The sequence below is a fragment of the Leptodactylus fuscus genome, chromosome 3 (assembly GCF_031893055.1).
Source record: "Leptodactylus fuscus isolate aLepFus1 chromosome 3, aLepFus1.hap2, whole genome shotgun sequence".
Lineage (NCBI taxonomy): Eukaryota > Metazoa > Chordata > Amphibia > Anura > Leptodactylidae > Leptodactylus > Leptodactylus fuscus.
In genome coordinates this window covers 232,749,399-232,771,197 of record NC_134267.1, presented here as the reverse complement: position 1 = coordinate 232,771,197, position 21,799 = coordinate 232,749,399, and the positions used below count along the sequence as shown (strand labels likewise).

General features: G+C 42.6%; 2 protein-coding genes across 2 annotated transcripts in view; both read right to left on the bottom strand.

Moving 5' to 3' along the window:
• LOC142198606 (uncharacterized) overlaps positions 1-21,799 on the bottom strand; it is a 200,701-nt gene that overhangs the window by 67,499 nt on the left and 111,403 nt on the right. The window lies entirely within an intron of this gene.
• LOC142198334 (uncharacterized) lies at positions 10,913-21,270 on the bottom strand. The gene is made up of 5 exons (XM_075269306.1): positions 21,149-21,270; positions 16,768-16,915; positions 14,917-15,093; positions 14,711-14,834; positions 10,913-13,243 (listed from the first exon to the last, which is right to left on the bottom strand). The coding sequence occupies exons 2-5, from the start codon at positions 16,855-16,857 to the stop codon at positions 11,799-11,801; spliced, it is 1,836 nt and encodes a 611-aa protein (XP_075125407.1). The 5' UTR covers positions 16,858-16,915; positions 21,149-21,270; the 3' UTR covers positions 10,913-11,798.

Sequence of the window (21,799 nt, the reverse complement as noted above, 5' to 3'; positions counted from 1 at the left end):
AGACGAATTAGTGACTAAAGCGCCTTTGGTGATGTCACCATCACATGACCAGCACAGTGGGCGGAGCTTAGCCGTGAAGCGACTAAGTGCTGTGATGAGGGGTCATGTGACAGAAGGGGGCGGAGCTCTTGTATCTAGACGACCCTAGGAGTTGTAGTTCTCAGATATCACAGGCTGGGCATGCTGGGAGTTGTAGTTCTAGATATGCTGGTAGCTGGAGCCTCTTACACTCCCTTAGGGTGCATTCACACTGAGTAAACGCTAGCTTATTCTGAACGTAAAACACGTTCAGAATAAGCGGCGTCTAAAGCAGCTCCATTCATTTCTATGGGAGCGGGGATACGACCACTCCCCATAGAAATGAATGGGCTGCTTCTTTCACTCCGTGCAGTCCCATTGAAGTGAATGGGGAGTGCCGGCGTATACGGCAAGCTCTGCTCATGCCGGAGCGTACACGCCGGCACTCCCCATTCACTTCAATGGGACTGCACGGAGTGAAAGAAGCAGCCCATTCATTTCTATGGGGAGCGCTCGTATGCCGGCTCCCATAGAAATGAATGGAGCTGCTTTAGACGCCGCTTATTCTGAACGTGAGTGCTGGGGCCCGCCCCCAGTGCTGCGAGAGAGCTAATTTATATGCTGACAAGAACCGGTATTGTAGGCGAATGGCTGCACGGAGAAGACAACGAAAGGTAGGAGAAGAATAGCCTTTCTTAAGGCTATTCCGACATGGTACTTAGAAAAAATCTCATCTGAATGATGGGATCCCTTTCACTACTGAATTCCTCTCTAAATTTTAAGCTGTGTGGAATTTGCAGCAGAAAGCTGAAGCTTTACTTTATGGGGTTAATCAAGACTCTGTACTGTGTGAACTGTCCCGACTATTCTGTGAGTTTAGGACCATTTTTAGATGGATGGACACCCTTGTACATATGGTACCCCTTTTCGGGCATATATTGGCAGTAAAAATTATCCTCTTATAGAAACTTCTGAATTATTTTGGGACACTTATAGTAGCTGGACATCTCTCAAAGTTAAATATAGCCTTTTGTAGCTACGTAAATCTATCTGGAATGCTAAATGTCACTGGCTTCCTTGGTCGGTGATGCTGGCTGGGAAGGGGATTGGGGAGCTGGTGGTGATCCCACCTGTTCTTCATTATTACTGGGTGAGCCACATCCAGTACATCCAATTTTTGGCAGTTCTACAGGCATATATGAGGTGGGTGGATTTGGAGAAGCTTTGGCTTCTCCTATGCACCCTCCTATGCACCCAAATGCTCTCATGTGGGTCCGCTCTAAAACCACTTTCCCCCAACCTCTTCCTTGGGTACCAGAGCTATTTGACTACTTGTGTCAAACTGTTTCCCTTGCTTTTTTATACTCCTCTATGATTTCTTTCTTATATAACCAACTTCTCCCAGAGGGACTGATGGCTACCATGGTCCACATTTGGACTAAGGCGGATGCTGCCGCCAAACTAGCTGCATAGACACGCGTGGACAAAATTGTTGGTCCCCCTCATCTATTGAAAGAAAAACCTGCAATGGTCACAGAAATAGCTTCAATCTGACAAAAGTAATAATAAATAAAAATTGTTGACAAGCCACAAAGCTTCTGGGAGAATGTCCTATGGACAGATGAGACAAAAATCAAACTTTTTGGCAAGGTACATCAGCTCTATGTTCACAGACAGGACAATGAAGCCTGTCTTGAAAAGAACACTGTCCCTACTGTGAAACATGCAGGAGGCTCTGTTATTCTGGGGCTGCTTTGCTGCATCTGGCACAGGGTGTCTTGAATCTGTGCAGGGTACAATGAAATCTCAAGACTATCAAGGGATTCTAGAGAGACATGTGCTGCCCAGTGTCAGAAAGCTTGGCCTCAGCTGCAGGTCATGGGTCTTGTAACAAGATAATGACCAAACACACAGCTAATACATCCAAGAATGGCTAAGAGGAAAACATTGGACTATTCTGAAGTGGCCTCCTATGAGCCCTTACCCAAATCCTATTGAGGAAACATGCCGTCTGGAAAAGGCTCCCTTCAAACCCGAAACAACTGGAGCAGTTTGCTCATGAGGAGGGGCCAAAATACCTACTGAGAGGTGCAGAAGTCTCATTGACAGTTACAGGAATCGTTTGATTGCAGCGATTGCCTCAAAAGGTTGTGCAACAAAATATCAAAGGGGCTCTAACAGCAAAATCATGCTGATAGAGCCCCACATATGCATGAATAGCCTTTAAAAAGGCTATTCAGGCACCGTAAATGTTATATTAAACCCCCCCCCCCCCCCCGTTTTAAAATAATACCCTAAAAAAGAATGTGATCTACTTATGCATCGTGCACGCTGGGCGGGCATTCAGGGTGTGCCGTCTTCTTCATCCACGCCTCCTCTTCCTGCGATGTCCTACTCCGGCGCTTGCGAACTGACATTGATTAAAAAAAAATGGCCTTGGCGCATGCGCCCAGGCCATTTTTTTTTAATCAATGTCAGTTCGCGAGCGCCGGAGGAGGACGGGACCCGAGGACATCGGAGGAAGAGGAGGCGTAGATGAAGAAGAAGACACACCCTCAATGCCCGCCCAGCGTGCACGATCCGTAAGTAGATCATTCTTTTTTAGGTTTTGCTGATAGAGCCTATAATTCCAAAAAGGGGGCACCCCCACTAAATAGGATAAAACGTAACCTTTATTTATAATATTTTTTTAAAAATTAAAATACCCCAACACAGTATTCGGCCCCTATAATTCTTGCAAAGGGCATATGTGTAAGTGTGTCTATCCACTCTACTGCTGATAGAGCCCCTTTAAATTACGGGAACCATCATTTCTGTCCAGGCCGTGTCATGAGTTTTTTGCTTTTTTTAAAAAAAAATTCTGCTGAAGCAAAAAACAAAGTCTGACTTTCATTTGTTCATTTTCACAGAATTTTTATTTATTATTACTTTGGTCAGATTCAAGTTATTTTTGTGACCATTGTTGTTTTTTCTTTCATTAATCGAGTACCAAGAATTTTGTCAACATTTGTAAGCCTAGGGATCATGTCAGGTGATCACCATACTGGACCAAAGCTCTCAACACTCTTTTTTTTTTTTCTTTTTGGTAGAGTTGGAAGGGACCTCAAGGGCCATCGGGTCCAACCCCCTGCGAGTGCAGGTTTTCCTAAATCATCCCAGCTATATGTTTATCCAGATTCCGCTTGAAGATTTCCATTGATGGAGCGCCCACCACCTCCCGTGGCAGCCTATTCCACTCTCTCACTACCCTCACTGTCAGAAAGTTTTTCCTAATGTCTAATCTGTATCTCTTTCCCTTTAGTTTCATCCCATTGCTTCTTGTACTTCCTTGTGCTAATGAGAATAGGGTAGATCCCTCTGCACTGTGACTACCTTTCAGATATTTGTAGACTGCTATTAAATCTCCCCTCAGCCTTCTCTTCTGCAAACTAAACAATCCCAGTTCTTTTAGCCGCTCCTCATAGGACATGGTTTGCAGACCTTCCACCATTTTGGTTGCTCTTCTCTGGACTTGCTCCAATATATCGATGTCTTTCTTGAATTGAGGCGCCCAGAACTGTACACAGTATTCCAGGTGTGGTCTGACCAGGGAAGAGTACAGCGGAATAATGACCTCTCTTGATCTAGATTCAATGCTTGTCTTAATACATCCCAGAATGTAATTAGCCTTTTTTGCAGCAGCACCGCACTGTTGGCTCATGTTGAATTTGTGATCTACTATTATGCCCAAGTCCTTTTCCCCTATGCTAGCATTTAGTTCTATTCCTCCCATACTATATATGTTTTTTACATTTCTGTTACCCAGATGTAGAACTTTGCATTTGTTAAATACCATTTTGTTCGCCTCAGCCCATTGTTCCAGTGTGTCTAAGTCCTTTTGAATACACTCTCTCTCCTCTCTAGTGTTGGCTATTCCTCCTATCTTCGTATCATCTGCAAATTTTATGAGTTCCCCAATAATTCCATCGTCCAGATCATTTATAAAGATATTAAACAGTACTGGGCCCAGAACAGAGCCCTGCGGCACCCCGCTTTTGACTTTCTTCCAGTTGGATGTGTAGCCATTTAGTATTACTCGTTGTGCCCGATCATTAAGCCAGTTGTGAATCCACCTAACTGATTTTTCGTCAAAGCCATACTTAATCATTTTTTCAATAAGAAGGTTATGTGATACTTTATCAAATGCCTTACTGAAGTCAAGATATACTATGTCCACGGCATTCCCTTGATCCAACCATTCAGTGATTTTGTTGTAGAAGGAAATCAGGTTAGTTTGACAAGATTTATTGTTCATAAAGCCGTGCTGGCTCTGGTTAATTAATGCCTTCCCATCCAGGTACCGAAGTAAATGTTCCTTGACAATTTGCTCAAAGATTTTTCCTGCTATCGAGGTCAGACTTACCGGCCTGTAATTTCCTGGATCGTCCCTTTTCCCCTTTTTGTAGATGGGGACAACATTTGCCCTTTTCCAATCTAAAGGGACCACTCCTGTTTCCTATGACTTACCGAAGATTATAGCAAGGGGTTCTGTTATTTCCTCTGCTATCTCTTTCAGGACTCTAGGGTGTAAATCATCTGGTCCTGGGGACTTGGTTTCCTGTAACTTGGCTAAGTGCTCTCTTACCAGACCTTTGCTTATAATCAGCTTGGAGTCCTCCTTCCCCTCATCTCCATCACCATTAATGTCGATATTTCCATTAGTTTCTTGGGAGAAGACGGATACAAAATATGAATTTAGTAGCTCCACCTGCTGTTCCACCATGTTAACTGTTTCTCCTTTGTCATTCTTCAGGACTCCAATGGTCTCCTTCACTTTTCTTTTGCTTTTAACATATCCCCAAAATCCTTTTACCTTACTCTTTGCCTCTTTTGCAAGCTTCAATTCGTGTTCAGCCTTAGCTCCTTTGATGCTTGTCTTGCAGAGTCTGCAGACTGCTGTGTACTCTTCCTTAGGTATAGTTCCCATCTTCCACTTTTTGTATGTTTCCTTTTTAGCAGGTTATGTAATTTTTTGGTCATCCATCCTGATATTTTTAGGTGCTTCCCATTTTTCTTCCTTCTAGGTATTGTTAGTTCCTGTGCTTTAATGATTTCCCTACGGAAGACTTCCCACCCTTCACCCTTGGGAACAGCAAGAAAGAAAAAAAAAAAAATATGAACAGGCTGTGATGGCCGGTCGTAAGAGAGTATGTTTACTGGGAGTATTGTTCCCAGTGATGGTGCAAGCAGCTCAATACGAAGTGTACCACTCAAAAATAGCCATAAGTGACCTAGTAAGGAAACAATGGGTAGCTCCAGGTTTTCGCAACGCTGCAGCCAGATACATCCGAGCCTGCATAACATGAACAACGTAGGCCAAAAAGTAAAGGTTCCTCAGAAACACGCCCTGAAGCCAATGTACCTGTTCCAGAGATTGCAGGTTAACTATCCAAAGATGGGAAGGTATGAGAACGTGCTTGGAGTGTTATGTCAGTCCAGGTAGCTGCAACGGGGCTAAGGAATAGCAGTAGGAAATCTCGCCCTGCACTACTCCCACTAGCTATCCCGGTCCCTGCCTCACGGGTGTGGGTCGGCTGTACTCAGGCTAAGCCTGACCCCGACAGCTCCTCTCTCACTGATACCGTAGGCCTAGAGGGAAGTGGGAGAAGGAATGCCCTATAAGACCTCTAGGGACTGGAGACTAAAGGGGGTCACCCCTAACGAACAAGTGAAGCTGCTACTGACAGGGACTGACAAGGGTGTGCGCTGACTAACAACACAAGCAGCACACAGGAAACATGTGGGAAAGGATTCCCCAAACCAAAATGGGAAGGAACCTTACACTAGGAAACAAACACAGGGAAACTGAGTAGAAATCAAAGGATAAGGCAATTCACTCACACAGTCAATAACACACAGAGGGAAGATTGGTGAACACAGAAGGGAAAACACACAAACCAACTCGTTCACCCAAACCTCCCAAAAACCAACCACGGAACTTCCTCTATCCAAGATAACCACCTACTCCTCCTGCTAAGGCCTAGCTCTGTAAAAGCGACACTCAGCACAGAACCATGGGAGGCATGGGTTTAAATACAGAGTAGAGACCACTCCTCCCAGGAGCAAATGGGAGGACAGACTAATCAACCAGGAGATAAAGCTGCCTACCAGCAGTGCGCGCATGCAAGTCAGAAGGTGTGCACCAATACTCACGACAGGACAACCCCGCAGCGCCAGGATGCCACCCCAGACACCACGCAGCCAAAAACTCCCCAGGTAAGAAAAATAGAAAGTAATGAACCTAAATACTCCTAACATGGAGTGTATTGATCTATTTTCAGGATGGAACACATTCCGTAATGCCAGGAGACTGGGTGGTGGTAAAGAGACGCGTGAGAGTGTTGAGCCACGGTTTGATGGTCCTTTCCAAGTGCTTCTGACAACATCCACTTCAGTCAAGTTAGAAGGAAAGTCGACATGGATCCATGCTAGTCACTGTAAAAAGGTGACCTGCCCGGAAGAGGACTGAAAAGATGTGGTACCTATTGTTGATCCTATTCCTGGGGATACAACCAGTGAGATTGATACATGATGTTCTAAAAAAAAGAATGGGACAATGAATTGATTAAACACCATCAGGTATTAACTGATAACATGGATGAACAGGAAAAAACAAGGGACTGTTGGATCTGTAGTCACAGCTCTGTCTCTGCAAAGACTATATGCCTTATCAAGCCCTACCTCTTGACCTAGATGAGGTTTTTAATTACTCCTGTTTCCATAATGTTTCTTGGAGTCCAGACACTTATAAGGCAATGAACATCAGTATTAATCACATTGTTCCAATTCCCATAGCAGGTTGGGTGACCCTCCCATGGTTACAACTAAACCTGACAGGGAGACCAAGCAAGTGGTATGATTGGAACCTGGTGAAAGGAAAATTTGAACATAAAAGATTCATGCCCCATTACAAGATAGTCACAGGTGATTCACAGAGGTAATAAAGAGTTGTCTGGTGTAAGACTCCTCAATAGAATGGGGGACTAGTTAAGAATAATTAGGGGTATCCTATTAATATTATAAATGTGAAAGTTTGTGAGTTTGGATGTTTGTGGGTTTGTGTGTTCGGATGTTTGTTAGTCAATCACGCAAAACCAGCTCGACCGATTTGGCTGAAATTTTCCACAAACATAGTTAATACACCCCATTGCGCAATAGGCTACTTTTTGTCACAATAGCGCACATACGTTTTTCCCAGGACCCCCACAAACCCCAAACTCACATCACCATCTCTGCAATCTCACACACTTTGGACCATAGCAAGCCACAAAATTCATATTGCCCTCTACAGCCTCGCCCCTAACCCCACACAATCACATATACATATACTTTACCACTTTGCCCCTCACCTTAACGCTACTCCAGGAGGCTCTCTTTAACGCTCCGGAGCAGCCATGTTTGCCGACCCCCACCGCTCTGACAATCCGCGACACCGCCCACCTATGTCAATACCCCTAGGCGGTCTAATAAATGCAAAAAAAAAAGTTTAAAAAAAGTAAAAAAAAATTTAAAAACAAAAAAAAAAAGTATTAAAAATTCAAATCTCCCCCCTTTCCCTAGAACACATATAAAAGTAGTTAAAAACTGTGAAACACATACATGTTAGGTATCCCCGCGTCCAAAATCGCCCGCTGTACAAAGCTAGACAAATATTTTTCCTGTTCAGTAAACGCCGTAGCGGGAAAAATGGTCAAAAGTGCCAAACCGCCATTTTTTCACTGTTTTGATTCTGATAAAAATTTGAATAAAAAGTGATCAAAGCAATAACATTTCCTGAAGATGGTAGAACTACAAAGTACACCCGGTCCCGCAAAAAAAGACGCCCTATACATCCCCGTACACGCACGTATAAAAAAGTTACGGCTGTCGGAATATGGCGACTTTTCAAAAGAAAATTTTTTAACAGTTTTGGATTTGTTTTTAAGGGGTCAAAATGTAAATAAAACCATATAAATTTGGTATCCCCGGAATCGTAACGAAACACAGAATACAGGGGACATGTCATTTTGGTTGCACAGTGAACGCTGTAAAACCAAAGCCCGTAAGAAAGTCGCAGAAATGCATTTTTTCTTGAAATCCACCCCATTTTGAATTCTTTCCCTGCTTCCCAGTACATTATATAGAATAAATAATGGTGGCATCATGAAGAAAAATTTGTCCCACAAAAATTAAGACCTCATATGGCTCTGGGAGCGGAGAAATAAAAAAAGTTATGGGGTTTAGAAGGAGGGGAGTCAAAAACGAAAATCAAAAAATGCCATCGGCAGGAAAGGGTTAACTTCAAATACCTCTGTCCCAAAGTCACTATGTAAAGTTTCTCACAACACCGTATATATAGCAGCTCAAATACAAATTAACTTCAACACAAAAGTCTCACGTATTCTCAGAATTACAGCAACAACAAGATACAAAATTACATTTCATATCCCATCCCTTATACACAGTACGAAAACCTTACCCGCGCCTGTGTATACCCACTGCTACAATCACCGCAGACGAAGTCGCGGGTACCAGCTAGTCTGATATAAAGTACCAGACCCCAAAGAGACATAAAGACGGGAGATAAGTAGTATGCAAAACTCTTTAGCTACCTCTATTGGCTAGTTCAGCTTCGGAAAGCTAAAAGGATGTATATCTAATATGTAGCCTTCAATAATACAAGTGGCTACTCCGAAGGGGAGAGGGGACTTGTACTCTAGACAGACTGATCCCAGCCAACTTCATAATTGCTCATGAACATGTGAAATGAGATGATACTCCGTCACTCTTCATACAACCGTGCAGCAGACAATCACCCTAGAAAAGATGGGCCACCCCATGTGGTATTAATGGGTACAAGTAACAGAATTGTCAGTACAATATTCTTGTATCCCATGGTTATGCAAACCTGAGACATGTTGGTAGAATCTACCGATTAGCTAGATGAGCAGATATACACCATTTTAGGCCTGATAAGATACAAGGACAACTCATAATAGTCAACGATCAACAGCCTTGCAGCGCTGTAGTCCTGGTGTTCAAATCCCACCCAAGGGCAAAAAAAAAAAAAAAAAAAAACATCTGCAAGGAGTTTGTATGTTCTCCCTGTGATTGCGTGGATTTCCATCCCATATTCCAAAAAGACATACTGAAAGGGAAAAATGTACATTGTGAGCCCTATTTCTGTCCAGATAGCTCATCCCTTCTCAGAAGCCTTAATGTGATACAGCTCCTATTGTGCTTTATCCAGTTGCGTAACTATGGATGGTTGGGCCCCAAGGCAAAAATTTGACATGGCCCCCCATCCCCCACGCAGACTGTATTTTCCCTCAGATAATGCCCTGGTGAATTCCATCATTGTCGGACCACTAAATTACTAGATTAAGAATAAGATAAAAAACATCATCAATTAATGATGCTATATCATATTTATATTAAGGGGATATTGTCACTACTTAGGGAGAGACCACCATATAGGTGTGTGGAGACTTATTAAGCCTTTAGCACTCCACTTCGCAAAGGACCATGGGAAGAATATGCAAATCTGTCTTCCGTGATGTAATTAGGAAGTCAGTTGCTGTCTTAGTATTGCAAACCAATAGAGGGCGCTCACTGGAATGTGCAAGCCTGTCTTCCCTGATGTAGTTAGGAAGACAGAACTCCAGTGAAATAACCCAATAAAGGTTGCTCCCTTTTGCATCATGCTCGACCTTCCAAGAGGCCTTTGTTTTGCAATGACGCTGGGATTATTACCAGGTATAGTCTCTCAATCGAAACGGCCGTCCTCGATTGAGAGACTATACCTGGTAATAATCCCAGCGTCATTGCAAAACAAAGGCCTCTTGGAAGGTCGAGCATGATGCAAAAGGGAGCAGCCTTTATTGGGTTATTTCACTGGAGTTCTGTCTTCCTAACTACATCAGGGAAGACAGGCTTGCACATTCCAGTGAGCGCCCTCTATTGGTTTGCAATACTAAGACAGCAACTGACTTCCTAATTACTTCATGGAAGACAGATTTGCATTTTGTCAAGTCAGTATCATTCCAACTGTGGATGGTGCCGTTTCTATCTGATTGGATCTCATCAGCACAGCGTAGGGAGAACAGACTTGGCAGAGGTGAGAGACTTCTAGACCAGATTATTGGGATATTGTCACTCCTTAGGGAGAGACCACCTTGCCAGGTGTGTGGAGTCTTACAAAGACATTTTCGCTCCACTGTGGGGGATTATGGGAAGAATATACAAATATGTTTCCCAGGATGTAAATAGGGAAACACTGCCTCTGTATGCTGCCCTCTATGCAAATTCTCCCTAGGCTGTGCTGATGAGATTCAATCAGATCAAAACGGTGCCGTACACAGTTGGGATGATACTGACTTGTCAAAATCCAGCATCATTGCAATAAAGGCTTGTTGGAAAGTCGGGCATGATGTTCAAGGGAGCTTCTTATAGAGGGCAGCATACAGAGGCAGTGCTTCCCTATTTACATCCTGGGAAATATACTTGCATATTCTTCCCATGACTTTGCCTTAGTCTAGCAGTAGTTGGATTTCTCCTGCCTGCCTCTTCCCTCACCCATGTACTGTCTTTTTGTCAGTTTTTCTGTTATATGGCATCTTATAGTTGGTTTGACCCTTTTGGCTTGTTATTCTGCTACTTCTATACTACCGTCTTTTATTGTTGGTTTGCTGCTGATTTACGATGACCATGAGTTGCGAAACTGATTGATCCATATTGATTCTCAGTACGCTGGTGATTACATTTTGCTTTGTCTACCTTTAATATTGAAAGTTCTAATAGAAAATACAGTTTAAAAAAGCGAAACAAATCATATATCATATTAAATAATTTTATTTTGAAGTAAGAGTTGGTTCCTTTCTACTGACTCCAACAAAAACTCACCCCAACTCCTTATCCTTGGTGCGAAGTACTGATGGATAAATCTCAGAAGATTAACATGGGGTACATTGTCATCATGTCGCACCCCATGTGACTGCTGAGGCCTTTCGCTGTCCCACCAGGACCACTGATATCAACCTGGAGGCCAAAAGACAACGGAAAATACCCAAACAATGTGGTGGAGCCCTGAACAGGTGAGGAAAGTTAAGTATGAGCTGTTATTTTTCCACATCTCCCTGGGACCTTCTATTATACACTGGGGTCCTGATGAGACGACTTGTGGATGGTGAACCTCAAAAAAGCTGAAATTTTTTGAAATCTCATGAAAAATCTTATTCGTTAAGAGCTTATATGCTCATCGTCAGGTCTTGAGTGATCCTTTTTGTTTCTGTGGTCATAACCAATTGGCAAAAAAAGAAAAGCCAAACAGCACGCCTGCAAGCGGAAGAAAGCGGTTTTGTTACTACTACGTATTGAAGGGATCTACTTTAGAAGAAATAGAAAGTTCTCGAAAACTTCCTCCGTGGATCCGGGCTGAGCTACAGTTGGCCTCAGGTAAACATAGTTTGGGTCATCCAGACTAACAGGTAGTCTGTGCTGTTCAAAGACTTTCCTGTGCATTTCTTGCGCAGTTTTCTTTAAATGTAATGTCTATAAAGCTGATGTTTTAACAGTTCTTCCACTTCTAATAAGAATATGTTTTTTTTTTTCTCAGTGATTTCTCCGAGGAGCTTCAAAATTTGATTTCCTTAAGAAATCTTTTTCCCCATATAGATCAATACAACGTGTCCACTGTGTGAATTCTCCGATGACCCTGAAATTTTCTTCTATGAACAAAACATTCACTAATATGGTAGTTGCTGTTAATAATATTCCACATTCTGAACCTGAAAATGGCTCGTCCCTGTGTGAATTTTTTCATGCTCAACAAGAGTTGATTTGTCTGTAAAGATTTCCCCACATTCTGAACACGGAAATGGCTTCTCCTCTATGTGAGTTCTCTCGTGTATAACAAGCTGTGATTTCACTCGAAAGCAATCCCCGCATTCTGAACACGAAAAAGGCTTCTCTCCTGTGTGAATTCTCTCATGTATAAGAAGCTTTGCTTTCTCTATAAAACATCTTCCACAGTACGTACATGTAAATGGCTTCTCCCCTGTGTGAACTTTCTGATGATCTTTGAGTTTGGTGTTCGTGATGAAACATTTCCCACATTCTGAACATGGAAATGGCTTATCTCCTGAGTGAATTCTCTTATGTGTAATAAGATTGGATTTCTGTGTGAAACATTTCCCACATTCTGAACACGTAAATGGTTTTTCCCCTGTGTGAATTTTCTCATGTGTAAGAAGACTGGATTTTTTTGTAAATGATTTCCCACATTCTGAACATGTGAATGGCTTCTCTCCTGTGTGAATTCGCTCATGTACAATAAGCTTTGATTTTGCGGCAAAACTTTTCCCACACTCTAAACACAAAAACGGCAACTCCTGTCTGTGCCTTCGCTCATGCATAGAAAGATTTGACTTATCAGTAAAACATTTCCCACATTCCAGACATGTAAATGGCTTCTCTCCTGTGTGAATTCTCTTATGCTTAACAAGAATTGATTTAACTGCAAAAACTTTTCCACATTCTGAACAGGCAAATGGCTTCTCTCCCGTGTGTATTCTCTCATGTATAAGAAGCTTTGATTTCTCTATAAAACATTTCCCACATTCTGAACACGCAAATGGTTTCTCCCCGGTGTGAATTTTTTGATGATCTTTGAGTTTGGTTTTAGTAATGAAATATTTTCCACATTCTAAACATGGATAGGGTTTATCTCCTGTGTGTATTCTCTCGTGCGTGATAAGATTGAACTTTTTCGCAAATGCTTTCCCACATTCGGAACATGCGAATGGTTTCTCCCCTGTGTGAATTCTCTCATGATGCTTGAGTTTCTCCTTAGTAGTGAAAGATTTCCCACATTCTGAACATTGAAACGGCTTCTCTCCGCTGTGGGTTCTCTCATGTGTAGCAATCTTAGATTTCGACGTAAAACTTTTCTCAATCTCAGAAGAGATGCTTGGCGATTTCCTCTTGTGAGTTCTACGTATAGAGCTTTTTGCAAATTGTTCTGTATTTGTAGGAACAATCTGAGATTGGTCAGCAGAAGGTTCCTCATGCTTCGGAGAAATACATGATTCTGGATAAAGATTAAGGGTAATGAAGTTTTCTTCTACATAGTGCTCCAAGATATCTTCATCTTCTACTTTACAATTGAGCAATGACATGAATCTCTCCTCAAAATTCTTATTGGGATTTTCTGTTAAGATTTAAAAAGCATTAAATTTAAAACTTTCAAGATGAAAAAAATTTAAATTACAAAAAAATCTACAAATTTATAACATTTATAATAGAATTAAGATTTTTTTTTTTGTTTTGTTTTTTTAAACCAAAGCCAGAACTGTATCCAGAAGAAGTTTCTGCTGCTGTTTGCTGCCTCCGAGGACATGAAAAGTTTTCTTTAAAGGAACCCAATCATTGGATACCCTTTTTTCTGACTAACACATAGTCAGATCGGGCCTCAGGCAGAGCCGAATGCGCATGCTCGAGGCCACAAGAAAATGGGTGTTCCAGAAGACGATAAAGGAGCCACTGGAGATTTCTCTCGCAGCATTAGGGACGCCCTCAGTGCTGTTTGAGTGCTTGGCACCGCCCCCAGTGCTGCAAGAGAACTCATTTGAAGAAAATCCAGATTTCTACCGAAGGTCAGCGCAGAGAAGACATCTAAAGGTAGGAGAAGAATAGCCTTTCTTAAGGCTATTCCTACGTGTTAGTCAGAAAAAAGGGTATCCAATGATTGGATACCTTTAAATGCTATATAAAAAAGTGGCCACCGCTGGTTCCCACTAAAATCAGGAGGCAGATTTGAGGCAGAATCAAAAGTAATCATCACCTCATACGTCACAGGTATCAAATATGGTGATGCATAGAAATTTTTCCCAAAATTTAGAATTTTTAAAAATTTTATCAGAATATAAATACTGAAGAAATGTGATTTTGCACTAACCCGCTCTTCAAAGGAAATAACCAAAATATGCACAACCTCTTCCTATCTCTGAATTTATACTTTTTGGTTTAACTGAAACATGTCTCACACGCTCCAATAAAACATTATAATCCCAGCAACAAACATGGCGGAGGAGTTGGCCTTCTATTATCAGAGAACTGCTCCTTTATTTTGTAATTCACAGATATCTGATAAGCCAAACCCAGAGGTATACCTACAGGCTTTGGGGTTTTTGTTAGGCCGTGAAGTGTCAGCATAAAAGCAAGCTTATCACATACATATATACTCCTTAGGCTCAGTTCATACTGAGTTTTTTGGTCAGGAATTTGAGGTGGAATCCGCCTCAAATTCCGGACCAAAAAAACTCAGTCTGAATTCAGCCTTCTCCCATATTGTGCTAGTCTCTACCCCAACATCTACCCAATCAGATGGTCTTTACCCTTGAAGCTGTAAAATCAATGTGAAAACCCAAAATAAACATCATACCACTGTATACCAGAGCAATGGATGACAAAAGGAGAATCTTTTGGAATCCAACTTTTGAATAAAGCCCTATGGATGGGTTTGGTGTATAAGTTAGATATACATCAACCTGACGGGAAAAGAGCTTAAATTGGGAAGTTCATAGAAATCATGGGTATACAGTGCACACGATGGGATAAGTTCAACAAGGCCAACAGTGCCAGCCTGTGCCCATAATATAAATAGATCTTCCCTTACCATGTGATGTAAGCGGCTGGTAGTTTTCCATCATGGCGTCCTTGTAGAGATCCTTGTGTCCTTCTAAATACTCCCACTCCTCCATGGAGAAATAGACACTGACGTCCTGACACCTTATAGGAATCTGACAACACAATGATACGGTCATCCCCCGACCCCTCCATGGTGTTATTGTATAACGTCCCAGCATTCCCAGCAGCGCTCACCTCTCCAGTCAGCAGCTCAGTGATCTTGTTGGTCAGTTCCAGGATCTGCTCCTGTATCGGTGAGTGCGGGGGAGGGTCTGTGATGGGGCTGTGGCTCCTGCTCCGTCCTCCTGACTCATGGACATGGTTGTTGAGAGTCACACAGTCACCCGATGTCTTCTTCACCGCTGTGTATTCCTGTGTATAGACAGAGAGACACTTAGAGAAACGAACATTGTGATCCTGCTGTGTACAGCTCTAAGGAGACATCTGGAATATTGGGCTCAGTTCTGTAGACTTCACCTATAGAAAGGCAATAAGAAAATGGAACCAAAGACGGGATCCAAAAATGGTGGTGAGTGTATCATCATCTACAACTTACTAGAATCAAATTGCTGCTATTCTCCTGCTTCTGAATCACTGCGCACATCTTTTTTTCATATAGTTCTTACAAAATTTATCAGGAAAGACTTCTAGAACTTTGTCCAACGAACATAAATTCCATCATTAAGATACAGGAGCATGTTGTCCATGTATAAGGTTATCTTTACCTTCTCCTCTGGGAAGACAAATCTCCTAAACTTAGGATCCAATAAAAGTAGTCTCCCCGCCCAGTACCCACCCACACTCTCCTAAGCCTCGCCTTCTCTATAATACTAGTCGGGGGAGAGAGGGGCAGGACGCTCTGAAGACCGTAAAGAGGACCGGACCAAGAAGAGGAGCTGGGAGCTGCAGGTAAGTGGGCAACGGTGGGGGGGAGGGGGTTAATCCGATACTGCACACTCAGCTCAACTACTCCGGAGTTGAGCTGAGCGCACGGCCCGATGTAGCAGTCTGATGCAGCAGACTAACACACTCAGCTCTGCTGCTTCGGACTGATAACATCGTCCACCTCTGCTACATCTCTGGTGTAGCAGCTCTGCACTACTCCCAACCATCTCTCCATCTACTCCTGTCACACACATCTCGTGTGTAGCAGAGCTCAGAGCACACTCAGCTCTACTACATCTGTACAACAGAGTGTAGAGATGTAGCAGAGCTGAGTGTGTGCTGAGCTCTGTTACACCAGAGATGTGTGTGACAGGAGGAGTAGCTGGAGGGATGGTTGGCAGTAGTGCAGAGCTGTGTGTGTGACAGGAGGAGTAGCTGGAGGGATGGTTGGGTGTAGCAGAGCTGAGCTCTGCTTCATCTCCGGAGTAGTCGAGCTAACCGCACGGCTAGCTCTGCTTCATCTCGCCATAGGAATGCATTGACCAGCGTTGATTGGCCAGTGCTGGTTCTGCTGGAGGAGGTGGAGTCTAAAATCGGACCAGAATGGAGACTGCTGTGGACCAATTTTAGACTCCGCCTCCTCAGGCAGAACCAGCGTTGATTGGCCGAATGCAGTACACTTGCCAATCAACGCTGGTCAATGCATCCCTATGGGAAAAAGTCAGCTCCGGCATATCGCAAGTTGACAGGGATCCCGACATAATAAAGGTACTTGATACCCCCAGACATGCTTCCCCTGCTGTCCCAGTTGCATTGCAGAGGTGTTGTCATCATTTGCTGAGGTGTGATAGTGGACTTGGTGACTCTCCTGAGTCGAATGGTGGGATCCCCTGTAGCGAAGCATTTTCTTCCATAGACTATAATGGGGTTCGATATTCGTTCTAATAGTTGAATATTGAGGGGCTACTCGAAACGAATAACGAACATCGAACATTTTACTGTTCGCTCATCTCTAATCGTTATGTGTTACTGGACTTCTCCTTATTCCCCATCAATAATCACTTTTTATTTAAATCATGATTTAGGTCACAAATCTCCGTCTTATTTGCTCCCTTGAGTTGGATTATATAAGTGGAACTCCAGATGTAATATTTAGTTTACCTCTCCGGTCAGCAGGTAGATGATCTCCAAGGTGAAGTTTAATATTCGTTTGGTAGTTTCTTTCCAGTTCTTGTCCATCCTTGGGGTCATTCAGGGTGAGAATGTGAGAAAAACTGGAACCACTCGTGGCTTTGAGTACTGCTGGTACCTTTAAGAGAGGCTTTAAATTATATAGGAAGAGAACATACAAAGGAAAAGCCAAAATGGGGTCCCAACTCATGAACCTACGCCTATGTGGAGAAAGAAGGTCCCATGCTGCCACAAGACAGAATCAGCAGAGATTTCAGAGTAAATGAGAAGAGATTATTTTATTTGACTTTACTATGTACTTGTGAAATGTTTCCTGAAGTTAGTGACTAGAGATGAGAGAACCAATTTGTTTTGAATTTTTGAAAATGGTGGATTTGAGCATATTTGAACATTTTTAGGTCAGATTTGTACAAACTGAATAAGGGCCCGTTCCCATGATGTAACGCGGCGCTGATTCAGTCAACGCTGAGTCAACGCTGCAAAACAGAATCCCCTCCCCTCATAACAGGGCATAGTCAATAATGGGGGACTATAGGTCTAAGGTGAGTGATGACTCATAGGCAGTAGGAAAAGCTCAGGCAGAAAAGGGTATCCATTTTGTGGGGAAAGATTAGAAAGATAGGGTCTCAGACAGTCAGAATGAGAGATTGGAGTGCGTAGGTTGAGTTGATCAGTGTACTTGGAGCTGGAGAAGAAGACTTAGGCTTAATTAATTAACTAGTCGTAGTAGTGGGGGAGTGCAGAGAAAGGCCTAAAACTATTACTAATAAATAAAGCAATTAAAAAAAACAGAAAAAAAAATAAAAAATCAATTACTCAAATTTGTTGCTTGCTAAATGGCTAGATTCCTACTAGTACTCGGAGTCCTAAAGACTGTAAAAAAAAATAAATTAAAAAAAAGGAATTATTTTTTGAGGGCTTGCAAAAGCTTTTGCTTCTTCCAATATTAACGTTTGTACAAACATCCACAGACCTTTCAGCCTAAGGGCTAGTTCACACGGGGACATGGAGGAGGATTTTTGACAGCGGAATCCACGTCATAATCCTCCTCCATACAATGTTAGGGCTAGTTCACACGTAGGCAAAGGGGCGGATTTTGACAGCGGATTTCGCTTCAAAATCCGCCCCTTTACAATGGTTGTCTATGTAGACCACTGGGCTTTTTTTTTCCGCTAGCGGCGGGCTGCCGCTAGCGGAGAAAAGTAACAACATGCCCTTTCTTCAGGCGGAAGCCGCGCGGCTTCCGCCCCCGGCAGCTCCCTCCTATGTCGGCTCATTCATTTGAGCCGACAGCGGAGGGGAAAGCCGCAACCGCGATGGTCGCGGCAGGCGGGTTTTGACAAGAGAGAGATGCGGCTCACCGCGTCTCTCTCGGTGTCAAAACTTGCGCGGGCAGTTCACGTGTGAACTGACCCTAAATCGATGTAGACTGCTAGCTTTTTTTTTTCTGCTAGCAGAGAAAAAGAAGCGACATGACCTTTCTTCAGACGTTTTCCGCCTGAAGAAAGCAATAGAAGTGAATGGGAGACGAAAACCGCGTGTTTTTTTTCCGTGCGTTTTTTTGCAAAAATAAGCAACGCTTAAAAAATGCTGGTAAAAAACGTGACGTGGTTTTTTCAGCCCATTCACTTTACAGGAGGTGAAAACAGCCTGGCTATTTTTTAAGATGATTTTACAAAAAAAAAAAAAAGCTCCAAAACAAGCTTGGCAAGGTCCAAAAAAGCTTCCTAATTAGGAAGCTTTTTTTCCGGTGCAAAAATAAGCCACACGTTATTTACGTGTGAACTAACTAATATAAAAGAAAATAAAAAAACCTACAGTGCAGTATATATTAAAGGGGCTGCTTATTACCTCTAACTACCATCCGTTTCCTCTTAACCAGATCTGTTGCTGTAACTTTAACATGACTAAAACTGAGTTTGCATTAGAGTTCTAGAAAGTGGTCAGATACAATTGTGGGAAGATGTTTCGAAAGGCCTGCTCATCTTTATTAGTCCTCGTCATTCTTCATAAAATAACAATTCTCCACTTTCTTTTCTCATAACTCTGCATTGTGCCATTCCTCTGTTATTGCTTCTAGAAATGATAAATAAATTGACAACTGGGTGTTACCATTTCCCTTGTCAAAGGGGTATGTCCCAGTGGAATCTGCCTCTCCCTCTACAGCTTTCATTGGATTGTGCAGGAGCATACCCCACAATTTATTAACCCCTTCCCACTCAGCTCCGTAATATTACGGCGCTGTAACGCAGCGGGCATAGGAGCTGTGTCTGTGACACTTCTCACAGAATTCGGCTGTGTTACCACTAGAGATGAGCGAGTACTATTTGAAATGGCCGTTTCGAATAGCATGCACTCGTAGGAATGAATGGAAGCGGCCGGCACGCAGACTTTGCCGGTGGCCGGCCGCACCCGCTTAGCCAGCTGCGTCCATTCATTCCTATGGGTGCGTGCTATTCGAAACGGAAGTTTTGAATAGTACTCGCTCATCTCTAGTTACTACCCCTCAATGAGATTGTGGTGTCTGAGGAGTTGCTATCGCAGTCAGGAAGCTGGGCAACGGCCTCCTGACTGCCTATGCACTTTTCACAAAGGGAACCTGTGTGCGATGTGCTGTAACACTATGAATTTGCAGTACATTGCACTGGGGATCATGATCCCAACTTCAAGTTCCCTTGTGGGACAGTAAAAAGTATAAGATAAAGGTCAAAAATTTTTAAATAAAGAATATAAAATAAACTAATAAACGATAAAAAATCCACCTCCAATGTAAAAACAAATAAAAAGAACATACCGTATATACTCGAGTATAAGCCGACCCGAATATAAGCCGAGGCCCTTAATTTTACCACAAAAAACTGGGAAAACTTATTGACTCGAGTATAAGCCGAGGGGGAAAATGCAGCAGCTACTGGAAAATTTCAAAAATTAAAATGGTCGGAGTTTTTGGGTGCAGTAGATGCTGGGGGAGGGGAGGGGGTGTTTTGGTTGTCTGTCTGCCCCTTCCCTGAGCTTGAGGACTGGGTTTTTTTTCCCCCACTTGGAATTCAGTCTGGCTGACTATAGGGGATCTGCAGTGCTCCTATTAACCCCTTCCCAATGGAACAGGAGCACTGCAGATCCCCTATATTCAGTAGACCGGGCACTGTCAGACACAGGATACCTAATGTGTATGTGTGTCACAGTCATTTTCTACTTTTATATGTATTCTAGGGACAGGAGGGATTTTTTTAAAGCTTTTTTCCCCACTATTTTATGGGGAATCCTATACATTGATATTGCGGCTGGTCATAGACACCCCCCCCCCCAATAAAAAAAATTATTATTTTTTTTTGCTGACTCAAGTATAAGCTGAATGGGGCTTTTTCAGCACAAAAACTGTGCTGAAAAATTCGGCTTATACTCGAGTATATACGGTATTAGGTATCCGCATGTGTGTATAAGTCCACACTATACAAAAATAGCGTTATTTTTCCCGTATGGTGAATACATACTGGTGAATAATGTATTTTACTCACCTTGATTTCAACCAAAAATTAGTAATAAAAAGTGATCAAAAAGTCATACATACCAAACATCGATAACATATAAAAAGTATAACTTGTCCTGACAAATCTCTGTCAACAAAACCGTAAAAAAAAAGTTACAGTTGTCAGAATACAGAGACCCCAGGAAAATCCTTCATTTTCAAAAAGTGACATTTTATTTGTAAACGCGGTAAAACATAATAAAACCAATATAAATCCGGTATCGCTGTAATCGTAATGACCCGACGGACAAAGCTGCCATGTCAGTATTAAATGCAAAGGAAACACCGTAAAAACATAATGCAAAAAATGATGATAGAATTGCGTGTTATCTCACATGGACCCTCCCAAAAATGTTAATGGTGGCCAATGAAAGTACAACTCGTCACGCAAAGAATAAGCCCTCACATAGCAGAAAAATAAAAAAAGTTATGAATTTTGGAAGGTGGGGGGAAAAATATGAAAAAAAGTCACCGAGCATTACCATACAAACTACCCTGCGTACTTAAGCAGTAACGTACAAATTACCCTGCGTCCTTAAAGGGTTAACACATTTCCAGGAGGAGTAACTAAGGGACGGCACAAGGTAGAGCTGGAAGATGATCCAGAATTGTTATTTTATGGATAGTACAAGTAAATCAGAGTCAGGAGAGGTGACGGATCCTGTATAAAGCAGTGATGTCAGATCAGGAGCGGAGTATACCGGAGGACACCGGAGGGAAATAATAACATAGGACACGTCTCATCTCACTATTTTACCACAATGACACAAATTGTACCGCAAACTGCAACGAAACCCACAAAATCCTCCCCCATCATCTTACCTTAGGGCTGAGGTCACACAGGGAGTTCTGTGACGTTTTCCTCTGCTGCTGGCTGATAACAGAGAGAACAGCACAACATCAGTGACCACCTGACCAGGACCTGCTCTGTATCTACTGCACTGCCATAGCTGAAGGACCTGTGGTGATGTCACCGTCATGTGATCAGCAGTGAGGGGGCGGAGAACAGGAGAGTGACTGAAGACACATTAGTGGGCGGAGCTTAGCTGAGAGGAGAATAAGTGCTGGTGTGTGAGGGGTCGGAGCGCCTGTTGGGGGGAATCTTCTATCTTTGTATTATTTGTCTCTCGAGGCTCTTTGTATCTGTTCATAGAATTTCCGTGACTTGTGGCGGCTCTTACAGCTTCACCTACTCGTGTATTTAATGTAACGTTATCGTAAAAATGGCTTCTCCTCTGTATAAGCCAATGCTACGTCCGATGCCTCTTGTGTCACCCCCTCTACCTCATAGATTGTAAGCTCTTAGGAGCAGGGCCCTGTGACGTGAATTATTACTCTGTAATGTCTCATATTGTCTGTTCATGTAACCTCTGATTTGTAACGTGCTGCGGAATATGTTGGCGCCATATAAATCTAATATATATATGTCATTATCGTTATATCAGCCAGTAGTTATAAAATATAAGACCACAG

Excerpts from the sequence above, each read along its gene's own strand:
- LOC142198334 (XM_075269306.1), bottom strand. The coding sequence starts at position 16,857 with ATGACCCCAAGGATGGACAAGAACTGGAAAGAAACTACCAAACGAATA. Across the intron at positions 15,094-16,767 it reads TCTACCTGCTGACCGGAGAG|GAATACACAGCGGTGAAGAA; the intron begins GTAAACTAAATA and ends GTCTATACACAG. Across the intron at positions 13,244-14,710 it reads CCAGCCGCTTACATCACATG|AAAATCCCAATAAGAATTTT; the intron begins GTAAGGGAAGAT and ends AAATCTTAACAG.